The sequence below is a fragment of the Ambystoma mexicanum genome, chromosome 14, assembly GCF_040938575.1.
Source record: "Ambystoma mexicanum isolate Mex_15411 chromosome 14, UKY_AmexF1_1, whole genome shotgun sequence".
Classification (NCBI taxonomy): domain Eukaryota; kingdom Metazoa; phylum Chordata; class Amphibia; order Caudata; family Ambystomatidae; genus Ambystoma; species Ambystoma mexicanum.
In genome coordinates, this window is record NC_090940.1 from 220,229,544 (window position 1) to 220,248,137 (window position 18,594).

The window sequence follows — 18,594 nt, forward strand, 5'->3', positions numbered from 1 at the left end:
ATGCAAAAACACATCCAAGACGTCCTTATCCAGCCAATATAAATCACACGCCATCAAACTCCTACATAGATGGCAATACGACCCACTCAAATTGTCCAAGATGTTTCAGACTCTGAGCCCGAAATGTTGGCGAGAATGTGGAGAAGCTGCCGACTACTGGCACATGTGGTGGAGCTACCCACGCATTAGAGTATTCTGGGAGGAAGTCCTGGCATGGATTAAGGACATAGATGGCACACAGAGAGACATTGATCCAGGTTTGGTTCTCTTCGGAATGGAAAAAAACGAGGACGAATGGACTAAGCTTAGGAGTCTTGCCCCACACCTATTATTAGCAGCCCGTGCGCTGCTAGTAACAAAATGAAAATCCAAAAAGTTTCCAAGTAAAAAGGAATGGATCAATTTATCAACCAACATTTATACAATGGAATTGATCACGGCTTCCCTGCATAACAAAGCACCGCAATGCGAGACCTTATGGTCGGAGTTTCGAAGCACACACCTCTCCGAGGCGATGGACTCCCAACCCGAAGACACTACATGATCTTAAATGAACCAAGAATCCCAAAACATTCAATGCAGGCCAGCTAAGACCCAAGAATCAAGGAAACCTTATAATAGTGAACCGAACATTACCCGCTATGAACATGTCAACAGAGAAAAGATGCCGCAATGATATCTGCCCAACCACGGGGAGGGAGGGAGTGGGTATGGAGAATGTTATTCTGATTGTTACAACTAGAGATCCGAAATGAACGTGAGGACGATCAACTGTATAATGAGACTCTAGTTTTGTTCTTTTGATGTAACTGCATGCTAAGAGAATTGTAACAAGTGAAACACTCAAATCTTTTGTTCTTTTTTTTTTGTTTTCTTTTGTTTATTTTTGTTTCAAAATCAATAAAACCAAATAAAAATAAAAAAAAGAAGAGCAAGAAGGGGGGATCAAAGGAAACGTGAGTGCCTCCTATGAACAAATGATGCAATATCTCAATGCAGAGAAAGAGCATGACAATGCATTTCAGTGCCTGACAAAGATGGCCTGGTGGCCCACGGCAAAAGAAGGCTGGCAGGAGCACATGGACATTTGTGTGGCTCATTGGAAGAAAAAATAGAAAGAAGAGCAAAACATATAGAAAGCATAAATTAATAGGAGCACTTTTTTAATTGGGATAGATTAGCACCCAAGGTAAGGTTTCCCCCTGCAGTTTTCCCTCAACCCACAAATAATCGAAATTCTGAGTGGAAATAGCAGCAGATGGTCAGGAATAAGAGGCAGCAAACAGAATCGAAATCCGACCTTCCCTCACAAAATAAGAGGATTGTAAACCCTAACATGACACTCAGATTTTGAAAAATAATTAATTATATGTGTGGTGAAATAATGATATACATATGTTTTATCACATATAACATATGTTAATCACTATCAACCATAAGCTAAGGTATCACAAAAGCATACAGTTCACAAAACAGATTGAAATGGAAAACCCGGTGCAGACAAATTCACACATGGAAAAGTTGCATTTTCACTTTTTCAGCTTTAAATGTTAAAAACATTTTTTTTTTGTTTAAAAAAATGGGTGACAAACACTGAATTCGAATGCGGTCTTTGGGCGGTGACAGGTGCACTGCACAGGGACAACGTAGAAGTGAAAGGAGGGGTGTAGCTGGTGAATTGAGAGAGATTTGGAAGGTAGAATGAGGTTTGTTTTTAGGAAAATAAAGCAGTTAAAAATGTGAAAATCGTTTTTTGAAAGAAAGGCACATTTTACTTAAACTAAATTATTTAGACTATATTGTTAAAGAGGGACACAGTAAGATCCAAGGTTGATTCGCAATGTCAACCTTGTCACCCCAGCGTACAACTTTATTTGGAAATTAGTTTGATTACTTAAAATATGATTAAGGAGTTACTCGAGAAGGTGAATGAAAGAGTTGCGCTAACACTTGAAAACAAGAACAGGGTGCACAGAGAATTAGAAGCAGTATACAAGTTATCAGGGTATGGATAGGGTTGCTTAGAGAGTGAAACTAAGACAAAAGTCAAAATGGGGTAGACTATGTCTCATGGGATGTGGGATACTCGCAGTCCACTTTTGAATCTGGGATTTTGGACAGTCAACCGGTTCTCGTCACAAAACATTCTGGTCACCGGATAGTGGACTCTGCTGGTAAAAGACAGCTGGGCAAAGGTCTGGTCACCGCATAATCAGGACAGCTGTATGGCAGGTTTGCAGCGGGCATGCAGTTAGTGGGCAAAAGCCAGGCTGGTCTCAGGATGCTCCCCAAAAGAATACCACACCTTCTCCCTTTGGGCATTGGATTTTTAGTGGTGTTTCAGGATTGGGGCCTTGCTGGGATGGTCAGCAATGCTTTGGCCTTGCTGGGATAGGATCAGCTATGCCTTGGCTTTGCAGTGGGATCTGGAATCTGGCAAGATGAAGGTAAAAGATCAGGAACGCAGGGGAAGCAAATTCAAGATAGAGTGTCTAGAGTTCTGTCAGGCACCCTTTTAAATAGAGCATGGTGACATCATCGAATTATATGGCAGGGGAGGCTTAGCTAAGCACGCCTCTAAACAACTGGATTGGTCAGGGGTACAGCCTTCCTATCACCTGGTTCGGTTTCAAGGGCATGATGTCAGATTTATGATGTGAGTTTTACAATGTCCAGAACCTCCCACAGTTACTTTAGCTAAAATCCAGTTTTGCCATAAATGGCACATTTGTACAGTTGAAGCATCTTAACAAATTACATAAGCAGGTTACATATGTTATGCAGAACATGCCAGTCCAACTCTCCAGTTTGTGAGACATTGTTTCGCCATTCTAATAATTCTGAATCATTTTTAGTATGAAATATTCAGCCTAAAATTCTATAACTTTACACGTGTATATGGATTATTATTAGGCATGTCAGTATTAAATCTTAGATAGGCATCATGTATACTTTCAGTGGAATACCCAATTCTCTGCCATTTCCGTTCCCAAGGTAGCAGTGAAGGCTACATCTTAAATTATAAACCACAAATTACATTCACCCTGCTCACTTTTTACATTTTTGCAAAGTCCTGTTGCAAAAATAATAGTCTTAAAAGTTTATTAATAACATAGTCTTTGGAGACAAATGGGCTGGCCTTTGTCCTTCACTGGACCATTTTTTTCTCTTCAGCTACCATCAACTGTCACTTCAGCCCATTGTGGAGGGGGGTTTGCCAGTTTGATTGAAGGTGTATTGCCACTTCACAGATTGGCGTCCCAGCATTTCTATTGTAGAAGGCCTCAGCCCAGATGAAAGTCTGCCAAGGTAGCAATTATCACCTGTGTGTTCTGGCATCTACTGTGAGGGGCCTTCTGTTGCTGGCAACCCCCAAGCAGAAAACTGTTTGGGGCTGGTTTCCCCCATGTAGCAAATGCAATTTTTCCTTTATTTTTGTTATAAATCAGAATAAAGCCTATTGAATAAGATCTTCCCTATATGTTTCACAGCACAAAACCTCTTCACATTGCTAGATAATGGCAGGGCCTTATCCAACATGTACTTTTAAACAAGTATTTTCCTTTATTTGCAAATGTACATTTAAACACGGTGTGAGGCCTGCTGGCATTTTCCTTTCAAAAAGGTTCCATCTGAATTTCCCACATTGTTCTGTATCCTTAGTTAGTTTCTTGTAGGCAGCAATTTGTTTGAAACACAGATGCTCTGAAATTGACATGGACCTAGAGAGCTGGAGTTTCTTGGAATTATTGATCTTTGACACTTTGTAACTCAAAAAGTCAAGCATTGGCTGTGTGGCTGAAAATTAAGTTTATTTTATTTTCCCAGGTTTGGCTTGACAGAGCCAGTCATTCAGGGATCATGCTTTCTTCTCCTGAAGCACAATGTGGATATGGATGGGCATGGCAAGGCCTTATTAATAAATGTAGTTTGATGAAAAACAGATGAAAATAGTGTCAGAGCAGCATCCTTCTCAATGTGAAATATTCCCCTTTTCAATGCGAACTTTGGGCTTGCAGCAAAGCCGTGCTGATTTTTCACTCCCCTTATTTTGTACATGTAAGCAACACACTGGCAGGCTTTTTCAATGTGCCCCCTTGTTCCATCCTGCCTAATATGTGCTTGGCAATATGGTGCAGCCATCTTTTTGTAGTTGCAAAACACAGTTTTGGTGTGAGGCAGTGGTGCTCAAAGGAGCCAGCGCAGCCATTCTACTGTTTCTGCTCAAATGCAGCTTTGTTATGGATGGTAGAACTACTGAGTGGGTAACTATATCCCACGACTTCCCGAGGTTGAGCTCGAGGGTCGATTCTGCCAATTGCGTCAAGGCCAAACTGTACCTTCCACGGCTGTCTTAAAGACCTGCATCATCTGTTCTTAAACTCCACCTCAAAGCCCACTTCGCAGGATATGACTTACCCATGTCTTCCGACTAACCAGAGTCGCGTCTATGCCTGCGCTGCTTCTTTTTGTGTTAAGAGGAAAAGTGGTGGTATTCGCTGTAGGAGGGAGAGCGTTTCTTCTATTTTTTTACACATGCCCTCCCATTCCTTCTTGGGAGTAGGACCTTCAGTGTCAGGCCACCAGGATTTCATGACCGACCTAGCCCATGACTTTCAAGGGGGTATGCCGAGTGCCAGTTTTGGTGAGCGGTCATTCACCACCTTCGGGTTCATGGCTAGGCAGGAACCGCATTGCTATCTATTGGTTCTGATGCCAAGACACCACACACAAATAGTGTGATGATTGGTGAGGGGCATTGTGGAGTTACAGTCTCTGCAGCATTTTAAACAGGACGGTTTAGGCTCCAACATTATGGTGCAGTAAGAATATTTGAAAAGGAAAAAGTCAATCGAAAAGATCGACCCGTGTTCCAAGCAAGCTGAGCGCGCAGAAAAAAGGAACTCGGGTGGGGGCAGGGGGTGGGCATCCCATAAGTACGACGATCAACGTCATGTCCGGGGTCGAAAGACGACATCAAACCGCACTATGCCCCCTGTCGAAATATTCGTAGCAAGCAGACGATGGATGGATATCTATCAAGATGAGGAATCTGTGGGAGAATGCAATCCATTCAAGCCAGAAAGGCATCTGGTGGATAGTTCTAAAATGAGGACTCTATGGGAGGAAGAAATCCTTTATAAAGGGGAAACTTGCCATGCTCATACGACACACACGAGACACAAAATTTACAAATAATCACAGTTGCGTACTCCGCCGTGTAGGAGGGAGGATTGAAGCAGAATCTAATGGAAGGGAGTTCTATCTATTGAGGGAAACTATCTGTCTACTGGGTATGTCTTGCCTACATATTCCTCACACTGAAATGTCACCAGGTACAGGACTCAGCCCACCTTTTATTTTACTAGTAACTAAGTTGTGCCCAAGGTAACAGTGGTGCACATCACAATTGGAGCAGTGGATGTGACACTCTGCAAATTATGACACAGATCCATAAGGCTTAACCATATGTTCAACGACAACAGATCTTGTTTTGCGTGTTATCAACAAAGGTTAGATCAACCACAGTTTTTTTGATGGGGTATTCTGGTATGAGCATACACGTCAGCACCAGCCCACCACCAGGCCATCAGATTTCAAGCCATGCAGGTACCAGATGGCTGTGCCCTACAGCCACTCCAAGTGGGCCTAAGGTGTGAGCAATGTCTATAAGTCATAGAATTGAACAAAGGTAGCAGGCGTCCCTCTCTCGGAAGAACAAGGCATGATAACCTGTTCAGTAGTTGTTAACCACATTGAGAGTTCGCAGCCATCTGCGTTTTGCTCACTGTACCTTTCACAGATGGGAAATATCCATTTGCATATCAGTCTTTGTCCCGCCCACATGGGCAGTCCAGCACCAAAATGCTATGGCAATTCCTCTCTGAACAAGAGTACTAACAGCAACCCCATACAGGTGTTTCAGCCTTGCTGGGCATCATCAGTGAGGTGAAGCTGAGCCTCTCTAAGCACAGTGAGCAGGGAGTCCACATCTGGTTGCCCCCAGGAGAGATTCCCAGACCCCCCTTGTTTTGCGTAAATTAACTTTGGGTCTGACTCTAAGTTAAAAGGGCAATTCAGACGTGGACCCCTTGCTCCCTGTTCTTAGAGAGGCACAGCTTCACCTCACTGATGATGCCCAACAAGGCTGAAACACATGTATGGGGTTGCTGTTGGTACTCTTGTTCAGAGGAGAATTGCCTAGTACTTCGGTGCTGGACTGCCCCTGAGCAGGACAAAGACTGATATGCAGGGAAATGTCTTCTCTGTGAAAGGGACAGTAAGCTAAAGACTTGGTAGAGTCTCCCCCAGGGGTTTCTCACCAAAGAACAGGTCATTGGGCTGTGTTCGTGCTGGTAGAGAGATTCCCAGACCCCCACTGTTTTGCGTAAATTAACTTTGGGTCTCACCCTAAGTTAAAAGGGCAATTCAGACGTGGACCCCTTGCTCCCTGTTCTTAGAGAGGCACAGCTTCACCTTACTGATGATGCCCAACAAGGCTGAAACACATGTATGGGGTTGCTGTTGGTACTCTTGTTCAGAGGAGAATTGCCTAGTACTTTGGTGCTGGACTGCCCCTGAGCAGGACAAAGACTGATATGCAGGGAAATGTCTTCTCTGTGAAAGGGACAGTAAGCTAAAGACTTGGTAGAGTCTCCCCCAGGGGTTACTCACCAAAGAACAGGTCATTGGGCTGTGTTCGTGCTGGTAGAGAGATTCCCAGACCCCCACTGTTTTGCGTAAATTAACTTTGGGTCTCACCCTAAGTTAAAAGGGCAATCCAGGAGTGGACCCCTTGCTCACTGTTCTTAGAGAGGCGCAGCTTCACCTCACTGATGATGCCCAACAAGGCTGAAACACGTGTATGGGGTTGCTGTTGGTACTCTTGTTTAGAGGAGAATTGCCTAGTATTTCGGTGCTGGACTACCCCTGGGCAGGACAAAGACTGATATGCAGGGAAATTTCTTCTCTGTGAAAGGGACAGTGAGCTAAAGACTTGGTAGAGTGTCTCCCAGGGGTTACTCACCCAAGAACAGGTCATTGTGCTGTGTTCGTGCTGGTAGAGAGATTCCCAGACCCCCCTTGTTTCCTATAAGTCATAGGGTTATTAAGGTAGAAATGACAATGTCACTATTGGAAAATTGTCTAAATGGATAAATTCAAGTTGTCTGGAGGAAATAGCTATGGAATATAGGTCTACCCAAAGAGTATCTGACTAAAAGATCCTTACCAATCCCACTCCAGCCAGTACTTCCTCCCCCTTTTTGGCCTTCTCAGCCCCAGGGATACAGTGCACTGATCACTTCTTGGCAATACTCAGGAAATAGGTCTTCTCCCTTCCTACATGTTTTTGTCAGGCTGTGAAATTGTCACCCTTCCAGCAAAGGATTGCCCTTGTAGGACACTTCACAAAGGACAGAGGTTCTCACCTTCTGGGCTAGTGGGTTCTCAATTGGGGTTTGCATTTGGAGATCTCCTGTCAGTGGAGGGGTCATGTATCCTCTCCAGGGGCCTCAGGCCACACATCTTTCTCTTCTACTCTTTTTTTTCTCCACTTTGTATGTATTAAACATTTCAAATATCAACATTCACCAAACATTAGCAACAAAATAAAACAAGTTGTCCCCCCCCCACAACCCACCACCCCAAGACCCCCTCCCCCCCAAACAGAGAGCTATATAGGATTCAATAGGCAAGAAACAAAACGTGCAAAAGGTTATAGCTGAGGTATAGAACACGGTGAGACTTTTCTACAACTCCTCCCCATCGGTAACATCCCAGGCAAACACCCCAACGTACAATGCACACTAGGTACCGGCCACCCTCTCCCACCTTCAAACCCACCCCCAAGCTCGAGAGGATTAGAGCCTCAGGGCTTCACATTCCGCATTTAACAGCACAATAGTTCATTCCTGCAAGAAAGAGGACATACCATTGGCTATCGCCGCAGGTTTCTCGTATGTAAAGATTGCCAAAAGTTTATTAAACCTCACTGTCTTCGTTGGAGCATGAGGACTTTTCCATTTCTGAGCTAGGGCCATTCTACCAGCTCTCAACATAGCACCCGTCAGTCTGGAGAAGGACAACGTCTCCTCATCGGGATTGGGGACACCAAGAAGGATCTCCATGGGGTGGAGGGAGGGGCACGTTCCCAAGATGATCTTAATCCAAATGAGCAGCTCCGCCCAATAGATCTGGATAATCGTACACTCCCACCACATGTGAAACCACGTTCCTCGGCCCGAGCATGCCCTGGGACACATAGGGGATACATTAGGATACATCTTGGACAGGGTGGTGGGGGGGCGATGCCAAGAATGGAGAATCTTAAAATTATGCTCCATAGCCGAGGTATATAGCTTCCCTTTGAAAGATGCCTTAAAAACCAGCTCCCATGAGTGATCATCAAGGGCCGCCCCCGTCCTCTCCTCCCACCTGCGTTTAAACAGTTGCCTGCCCTCTAGATTCGCTGTAACCAGCACATTATACATTTTAGAGAGAGATCCCTTCCTGGATTTGGCCTCCACAAAGACTCTCTCAGTGGGAGTCAAGAGGACGGGAAAGGGGCGCCACCCAATCCCCTCTGAGTAAAAATGCCCTTAAGTCGCAGGTACTCAAAAATGGAGAGCGCCTTCTCTGGCAACACATCCGACAACTGGGAAAATTCAATAAAGCGCCCATGATTGAACAATTGTGCAGCCCTCTCCAACCCCTGATACGACCACAGTTGCGTCCCCCGAAATTCTCTGGTCCCCAAATTGTGCGAGGGGACCCACAGGGAGGACAGTGGGGAAGGCCATGATGATAGGAGCTTGTTGTCCCTATTCGGCTTCCATAACTCCCAAAGAACCGAAAGGATAGGATGGGATGGGATTTGGCCACCGCCAGAAAGGAGCCTGAAGGGCTCCAGAGCAAATCCCTGACCTTATAAGGATGAAGCTGCACATCCTCAATGTATGTCCAATACGTCCTAAGGTCATCCCTGAGATGCTCCAACATAACCTGCAGCTGGCTGCCTTATAATACAGTTTACAGTCCGGGAGGTCGAAACCTCCGTACGCCTTTGGGAGGGTCAAGATATATTTCACCCTGGCCCTTTTACCACCCCAGACAAAACGAAGAAGGAGAAAACGAAGAGAGTCAAAGAAAGAGTTCGGAACAGCACATGGGAGAGACGAGAAGAGATGGAGAAGCCAGGGGAGAACATTCATCTTCACCAAGGTCATACGCCCAAACCAAGAAAGGGTGAGTGGAGCCCATCTATCCAGATCCATAAAAATGCTGGCCTGCAGCGGAAGGAAATTCAACTCGGAAATCTTTCCAAGATCCCTAGGAATAATGGTACCCAGATATCTAGTACTAACTCTCTCTACCCTCATCCCCAGCATCTCTGTCATGTCACCAACTTCACAGTCCACCATACCCATCGGCATAATGCAGGATTTGGGCACATTGATTTTAAGCCCGGAGAACGCCCCAAAGAGCGAATTAGGTCTAACAATCGTGGAAGAGAGTCGCGAATCCCAGTCAAGTACATCAGGATATCGTCCGCGAAAAGAGACCGCTTAAATTCACAATCCCCACATCGTACCCCCGTAACACCTGCGTCGTTCCTAATCGCAATGGCAAAAGGCTCCATTGCCAGCGCATACAAGAGGGGGGAGAGAGGGCACCCCTGGCGAGTACCTCTAGATAGCGAAAAGCTCTGGGAGGTACTACCGTTAACCAATACCCGCGCCGAGGGACCATTATATAAGGCCGAAACCCACCCACAAAATCTGTTACCGAAACCCATTCTACGAAGCACTTTTCCCATATATGGCCACTCTATGTGGTCAAAGGCCTTTTCGGAGTCAAGTGAAAGGAGGTAAGCCTCAGACTCCCGCTTGGACACCTCGTGCATTAGACCCAAAGTTTTCCGAATATTATCGGAACCCTGTAGCCCGGGGATAAAACCAATTTGATCTCCATGGACCAACGAGGGAAGAAACTTGGAGAGCCGATTCGCCAGGAGCTTAGCTAATATTTTGACATCTATATTAAGGCGGGAAATGGGTCTATATGACTGACAAAGCGACGGGCCCTTCCCTTCCTTCGGAATAACCACAACTAGAGCAGATATCATGGAGGGGGGGAGACAACCAGTGTCCAAGGCGTTGTTGTATACCTTAGCGAGAAAAGGGGCCAGTGTGCACCGGAATGTCTTAAAGAACCTGACAGTAAACCCGCCATCTCCCGGAGAAGTACCACTCTTCAAAGAAGCAATAGCATCAGTCACTTCCTGGGACGAGATGGAAAGCTCCAGGGAGGCAGAACTCTCTCGAGCGAGACAAGGGATTGGGAGAGAGTCAAAGAACCGGTACACTTCAGCTCCGTCCCCAGAGTATTCTGAGGTATAGAGCTTTTCGTAGTAATGCCTGAACTGTTCCGCTATTTGGTCGTCATCGAGCAATTTCTCACCCACCTGATTGGAAATGAAGTTGACTCACCTACTTTTACGAAGCTCCCTCAACCTCCAGGCCAATATCTTGTCCGCTCTCTCCCCTTCTCCATGTAGCGCTGCTTTAGGAACGCTAGTTTTTTCTCTGTCTGACCCACCAGGAGGGCAGACAGCCTCGCCCTAAGATTTTGGAGCTTCTCACGCTTGTCTGGACCCATTTGCGTCTTCAACTTACCCCCCGGCTGGATGGCAGAAATCTGCTCCCTCAACTTGAACTCCTCTCTAGTCCTTTCTTTCTTTTTCCTAGCTCCCATCTCCATCAGGACACCTCTTACTGTGGCCTTAAACGCATCCCATACGCTCTAAACATCCAGTTCACCTGTGTCGTTTAGCTAAAATAATTCAGTGATGGATGCCAGGAGGGACTTCCTCATCTCACCATCCATTAGCAAGGAGTCATTACAAACTCACCGTGATTTACTCCGGGTCATCGGGGGGATCCCCAAAGTAACACGAACCAGATCGTGATCAGACCAGGGGACAGCCTCCACACTAAAGTCAGAAATGCAGTCATGGATTGAAGAGTCCACAAACACATAATCAATCCTGGAAAAGGATTGATGCACTGGTGAAAAGTAAGTATAGAGGGGATCCCGACTGCCCCCAGGAGGATGCGCATCCACCAAACCCAGCTCTTCATTTACAAGACAGAATGTATCAGCCAGCTTAACTTGAGACCTTAGGTCGGGGCAGGGTCTGGAGGATTTCCTGTCTGTCCGGATTCAGAACCATGTTGAAATCTCCCCGACTATCAGCGCTCCCTCTGCAAATTCTCCGATCCCCCCCCCCCCCATCTTCTGCCAAAAGATATCCTGCCCTTCATTTGGGGCATACACCCCCACCAGAGTAAAGATAGGCCCCTTCACATCTCCTTTAACCATAAAATAGCGCCCTTCCGGGTCTACACTATGGGCCCTTGGAGAGAAATGCGCATTTGGAGAAATCAAGAGACGAACCCCTCGCCTCTTTTTCCCATATGAAGACCGAAACAACTGCTGGACAGATTTGGATTTGAGAGTAGGTTCCTTCCCACTAACCCAATGGGACCCCTGCACAAAAAGAAAATGAAGTTTAAGTCTTACAAACTCCCTCAACACCAAAGACCTTTTGGCCGGAGAATTCAAGCCCCGCCCATTCAGGGACCCGACCGACAAGGATTGGACAGGATCACCCATAGGAAAAACCAAGTAACTCATCCACACCCAGCCCCATATCCCCAGTGCACACAAGACATCCAACAAGCAACCTGTTGAACCCTACAAATCTGGTAGCTCCAAACCCCCCCCTGCCCAACAAACCCAGCTCCCCCCCCCTTCTCCCAACTTTTGAGCGCCTGGAAGGACTTTGACATCCAACTGCCGAGCCCCCAGACCACCATGGATCGCCTCCACCTGGGCGATAAGCCCCTCTATACAACACCAAGTTCTGAGTCCCCCCCCTCTGCTATGAAAAAGTCAAGAATGCAATCAACAACTCAAGCAGAAACACAATCAAAAACTCCAGCTTGGCCCAGCCCGTTATCTCATTCCAAGGACAGGTCAGCACCGCTGTCAAACAGACCCCAGCCTCTCTTTCAAGGTATTGACTGCCCCAGAGAGGGCGGATTCTTCTTTCTGTACTTCCTATGTCCTCCGACACGACGCCGCCCCAAGAACTCAGATGGTCCCTTTTGCCGGTCCTTGTTAGAGCCTTCATTCAATTTAGCATGCCCCACAGGAGGGTCACCAAGCAGCTCATTTATCACTCTCTGTATGTCAGATTCTGAAGTGAGTGAGTACTTGACTCCATTGACTTCGAAAGAAAGCGAAAACGGATGACCCCACCTGTACCGCACTCCCTTAGATTGCAACCATTTCGTCAAAGGCCTGCAAAGTCTCCGGCGTGCAAGCGTAAGCGCAGAGAGGTCCTGATAAATAGCAATCTTAGCACCATTCCAGTCAATCGGACCACTTCGGCAAGCCAACTCGAGGATCTTGGTGTTCTCCACAAAATAGTGAAATTTCACCAGAACAGAGCGGGGACCACCTGCGCTACCTCCCACTCTATGAGGCCTGTCGATGGTAGGGACGCTGGTATTTTCTCCACCGAACAGGGTACTGATGATTTCCATAACCTTTCTCTCAATATCTGCCTGCGTCTCCCAGTCTTGCTCTGGAACCCCAAGGAATCTCAGATTTGAGCGATGCTCCCGATTTTCCAAATCATCAAGTTTGAGCGAGATCTTTTCCTCCCTCCTCTCCAAATCTGCCAGACCCATATCTCAAATTGAGATTCAAAAAGGTCGGCTGAAGATTGATTAGCCTCGAGGGCCTGGACGCGGTCCTCCACATCGACCACCTTCTTATCAAGGGAGTCCAGCCTTCTACCTATATCAGCCCTAAAACCTTGAATTTCCTCAAGCAGGGCCGCCATGCTCCGACTCATGGACTGGGTGTCCGCTGCTGCCTCAAGCTGGTTAGCGTCCTGCATGATGAGACCCCCATCCATCCGCTAAGGTGACCTCCTAAACCGCTGCAGAGTCTGCAGTCTGTGCACCAAAGATGTACCCAGTGCACACTCAGGCAGGGGGGACCACAGCCCCCCGAGACGGGGGGGGGGTGGAGGCGCGCCTCTCCTCTTCCTTACTCCACTCTGTGAAGAAACTTCACACTCCCGGCCTGCCACGTCGTGGTCCACTGCCAGTGGGGCTGCCACCTACCAACTCGTCACAGGAGCTATTCTGATTCAGGAAAGTCACACAAGAGAGGGCGGCTAGGAAACAGTACAAGCCCCCTCTTCCCCTAGGTGAAGTCCAGGGAACTGACCAAGAGATGTGCCAAAGTCTCAGTGGACACCTAAGTGGACGTCCAGGCGTATGGAGAGGGGGAGGATAAACCCACAGGGTCTCTTCACAGTCCCCTAGGTAGGGACAATCCCGCAAAGGAGAAATGAAGAAGAGAGGGCCTGTTTGCCAAAACTGGACCCCGGGGGCAAGGGTCCCCAGGGGCCCACTGCGGCTTCAAAGACACAAAAAAAAAAATCCAAGGAAACAGTATCAGGGGAACTCCATACATAAAGGATCCCAAGCACAAGTTTATGTCCTCAGATCTGGCTCAGGAAGAAAGCCGGCGGCCCCACCAGAACGAAGATTGAGAAGAGCCGGGGGGAGGGAGGGCCAGCCGCACACTCGCTGCACATACAAAGCCAGGGAGGCCCTTACCCACTTCTCCCGGCCTCTGCAGGGGCACACGGCTGGCTCGGGGCTGCCAGGGAACGCAACAGCGTCTCCGCGGATTGCCGACCCTCCGGGACAGCGGGGAAGCGAGGGTCGCCTCCAGACTCACGTCCGCCGCTCGCCCCACCGTCTCCAAGTCCCTCTCTCACAGGCAGCAGGATCCGAACCGCGAGCGGGGAAGCACAAACCCCACACCTCCTTCCGAAAGCGGCTGCTCCTCCCTCTCCCGCTGCACGTCCAGCCGCTCACCAACGGTTCGGTCGGCCTTTGCAGAGTCTCTCCGCCGCGGGCTGCCAACAGCACTCCACCGCTGAATCCACGCCACACTTGGCCCACTGTCTCTCCAAGCACAGTCCCAACATGGTAGTCCTCAAAAGTGGAATACCGTAGGACAGGGGCCTCTGCTCCAACAGCGCTGGCGTCTAGAGAGCCTTTGCCCCTCCCCCACCGCCAGCAAGGACCTCAACACGCGGTTCTCTCGGAGGGGCTACACACCAGACTTCATCCGCCGCCAACCATGAAGGCTGCAAGCTCCAGGTTCCCGGACCTCCCGAGAACCAGATTTTCGCCCTTCCGTCTTTCTACGGTGCCAGACAGCGCCCGGGGGGGGTCCAGGCTCGGCTCCCACAGGGCTGGGGGGGCTCAAAATTGAAAAATAGCACGCCGAGGCGAGGAGATCGGCAGAGAGACTTCAGCACATCTCTGCGCCCCCTGGTGGCTCCCCCTCTTCTACTCTTTTAAGTTCACAAACAAGCAAAGTCTACGGGTGCTCTCCCAAGACATTTTCACAGGATGGTATGTGGAACCTGAGCATGTTTTCTCAGGTTTCTTAAAAAAATAAAAAAATTCCTCAAGGGCATCAGCCTGTGTTTTTTTTCCTTCATCAGGGTGTCTACTCATTGTTTCAACATATATTTGAATGCCATGTCCTCTGGTTTTGGTCTCTCTTTGCTGGTCTCTTGAAAGACACGTTAATAGGGCCCTTTGTCACCAGTCCTCTGTTTAATGAATGGCAGCGAGAACAAATCATTAGGGAAATGAAACAGCACTTCTACAGAGTTGGAAGTGGTTCTTAAAACATAGAAAAAACATACTCCACATGTACCACAAGCGCAGTGATGCTTCCCTTCTGTTGTCACAGTTTAGTGGAATAGATGGTGGTACTGCTTGGCTTCTTTCACAGTGGTCATGCTGTCGCTACAGTGACACCATCATTATAGGCTGACAGATAAGACTACAGAGTATATAAAAACACTTCAGGAGTTTGAGCAAAATGTGAATAGTGGACCTATAATCTAGCATACCAAAGGCTTCAGAAAAAGGCTTCAGAAAAAGGAGAAATATGTGCTGGTAACTCAGTGTATTATATTTAAATCCTATACAGACAGCATTGGAGAGTAACACTGGCAGAAAAATGCAATGATATTTTAAACAGATAAGCCACCAATGAATGGAAAGGATTTAGTACAGAACACTACAATCTCTCATTGAATCATATTTCAGGCATAAGACCTTGAAAAAAGATTTAGAAGGAGAACTTACTGTCTAGGCAGACCAGAACGGTATCTCTTTCTAGCTGCGTTACATGGATAGCTTCTAGCTGATGGCCACCTTGGGAAATAAAAAACACACATTATTTGCTAGTCTCAAATTATATATATACATAAACCCACAAGGCAGAGTTGTTTGTAAATGTTACCAGAACTGTGAAGTTACCATAAAAACAAAGTACTTACCTCTCAGAGATGTATTACTCTTTCCTCACTTTTAAGACAGAGTTCCTATTTTTGGGCATTCTAAGGACACTGTTTTGGGTCCCTCAATGTTTTGCATTTTTCTGTTTTTTTTGGCTCATTGACTTCTTTCTGGTGGCCATAGGGACTTTTCCAGAAGTCCCCATACCTGTTTGATCCTTTTTACCTTACTTAATTTATTAGGTATTGGGGTTGCCCCCTAGGTGAACAGTCCCAGGAATCCATTTTTTTCTCTAGGGTGATTCTATCACCCTAAATATGTTTAGGGAGTAGGTTGGTGGTCGCTGAACTTTAATGTTGGCTTACCCAAGGGTGAACACCATTTCTACCACAGTGGTAGGCCAATGTGTCTTTTTGGTAGCAACTGGGCATCAATGCTTTTTGTTAAATCCGGCTTTCTGTCATTTTGTAGTTTAGGGCTCCCTTTGATTAGGGCAACATAGAAGTGGCCTTAAAATGGCTGTTCTGACCATCTGGACTCTTTGTGAGCATACAATGGAAACCTCCATATGGGTTTAGCCTGCTTTTGGCCAGTCAAAGTACCTGAGCTCTCCCTCACATTTCCTGTGGTGGTGGTTTTTCTACGTGGCAGCCCCACTGACCAACAAGAATGGATGGTCACCTGACCCTTTGTTCCCAGCCCTCTCTTGTGATTGAGGAAGGTCAGTCACTTTTTGCAGTGGTATTTAGGACCTTTTGTTCCTTTCCTTTGTCGTGATCGGCTCAGGGTACCAAGTCCTGGAAACCGTGCCTCAGAAAAGAATCGCTATACTTATTGGGTTGTTTCATGTTGCTTGAGCCATTTCCATGAAAACCCCTGACTTCACTATTTACCTTTGGGTCCTGCGATGGGTGATTATTCAGGATACTACGCCTCAAAAGAATCTCAATCCCAGACCAGAGGGACCCATGAGGCGGCATCTCTACTGCATTTTCCATAGACTTCTGTTGAGGGGATTCCTGCTCTTCAGCATCATGTTAGTCCATCAGCCCAGAGCTCTTCTTTTGGGTAGTTTGCAACAGAATCTGCACCGGAGGGATAGAACTGACTTACCACCATAAAAGCGAATGGCCCATTGACTTTCCTCCCATTGCTTCCTATGGAACTTTTAACCTGTAGTGGAGCTCTCCTAAATTGCCGCTGGGGGTACTTACCTGCCCGCAGATATGTTTCCTGTACCCCACTAGGTGTTTAGAGAGCTTGGGCAAAGATGTAATCCTTAACTGTAATTTGTAATGCATTTTTTAAGTCATGCTCTGCGTTTCTCTAATTTTGAATGTACTTTAACATTGGAGCTAATTTTGGTAACACTGTAAATATTTGTCACTGAAACGTGTTGCCAAAAAGTTTTTGGGTAATTCTTTGAAGCCTTAGGCTAGCTATAGTTTGAACATGTTTCCTACCCTCTTTGGCTATGGTTATCATGCATTTGTTTTATTGTGAATACTATTCCCTGGGTGATCCGAATTAATGTGGAGTGCTGATGTAGGGCTTAGGGATTTTTAGAATAGTTTTCCTTCTGGTAAAACGGTTTGGATCCCTTTCTTGCCTACCCCTACCTATATTTGTTAGATGCTGTCCACCAGGTCGAAGGTCTTCCACATAAACAAAGGGTGGATTGTTTCTTTAGGACAATGTACTGAATTGTGCAGGCCCATACCGGCTTTACCTGCTTGTTAGTTTTTGTGGTTCCCTTGTTCGCCCCAACTCATGTTAATTTATTTTGTGTGCCTACTGGTCATGGTGGACCCACATCTAGACAGTGGGGTAAGCAGAGTAATTTGTAGCCATATACGGCCTCATTCGGAGGTTGGTGGATTTGCCAGTGCAAAAACTGCCAAACCTAACTACTGTTGCCACTGCGTTACCACCCCAGAACTAGACGCAAGTTCCCCATTTTGGAGTCCCATTGGACTCCATTAGAGTTTGGAGGAATTACTGCAAGTGGCAATTCCACCTGCATTCATTCCTCTATTTTTTGGAGGTAAATTGGGCAGCCAATTGCCAAAGGTTGTTAACGTTAATTTTGAAATGTATAAAAGACACATACAAAATGCAAAAATTGGGAAATGTATTAAATGTAAGCTGTATGTCTTATAAACTATAAGTTCATACACGTATACACTCATCCAGCAAACACTCTACTACATACTTATACAACATACACCCATGCAGTATACACCATGCTCCCCAGAAAAATCCACTGATAACCTATATAAAAAGCTTTTAAGTTCAGGTTAATCTCACAAAAAGTAAATGTCTACAAAGAGTGGAAATACCATAGTTACTCACTCAACTCACTCCAGGTCACTACACAAAGGCAAGGACCAAACACTACCGGCGTTGTTGAGGTAGTGCATGGCCACCCTGTTATCCATCAGGTTCAACACATTTCTGCCTTTTATCGAAGGAAAAAAAGCCACCAGGGCCAGCCTGATGGCTCTCAAGTCCAGAAAAGGACAAATTACCTTAACATAATGTTCTTTCTATGGATTATTCTCCCGCATATTCCTCATCATGATAGATATCCATCATCTAGCTATGCTGTTCGGAAAACATTTGACAGGGGGCGCAGTGGACCTTGATCCAGCCGTCGATTATCGATCCATCTTGTCTGGCTCTCGGTTGTCGGCTTCGGACGTGACGTCAGGCGTCGTAAATATAGCACGTCACTACACCCCATGCTTCAGTTCCTCAAATATTTCCCCCCCGTGATTGAATGCTGCAAAAGGAAAACCAGAGGAGGAGGCTAACCAGCTTTTAAAACATTAATACGGATACATCCCAACAGGGTGAACCCCCACAACAATGTTTGGATTTGTTTTTTTTTTAGAATGAGACAGAAGCTGTCATCCCAGAGACATCACCAGATGCCTTGGCGTTTGGACAAACGTGACAACCCACAGAACTTTCTGAGCGGGGATGGATGGGAGGGTCGATGAGGAATCTGCTGGAGAAGAATCCATAGAAAGAACATTACGGTAGGGTAATTTCTCCTTCAATGGATTGCTTTTCTCCCGCAGATTCCTCATTATTACAGACCCCCCAAGAAGTTAGGGTAACAGAGGAGGGCAGAAAGATTTAAACCAGTAGATTCTGTAGAACCGCCCTACCAAACCTAGCA

The 18,594-nt window shown here is 46.6% G+C and overlaps 1 protein-coding gene across 1 annotated transcript in view; it reads right to left on the reverse strand.

Moving 5' to 3' along the window:
• MAP4K5 (mitogen-activated protein kinase kinase kinase kinase 5) overlaps nt 1-18,594 on the reverse strand; it is a 1,870,683-nt gene that overhangs the window by 244,431 nt on the left and 1,607,658 nt on the right. The window contains exon 29 of the mRNA XM_069638985.1: nt 15,258-15,326. Coding sequence (XP_069495086.1) covers nt 15,258-15,326 — 69 coding nt within the window. The remainder of the gene's footprint in view (nt 1-15,257; nt 15,327-18,594) is intronic.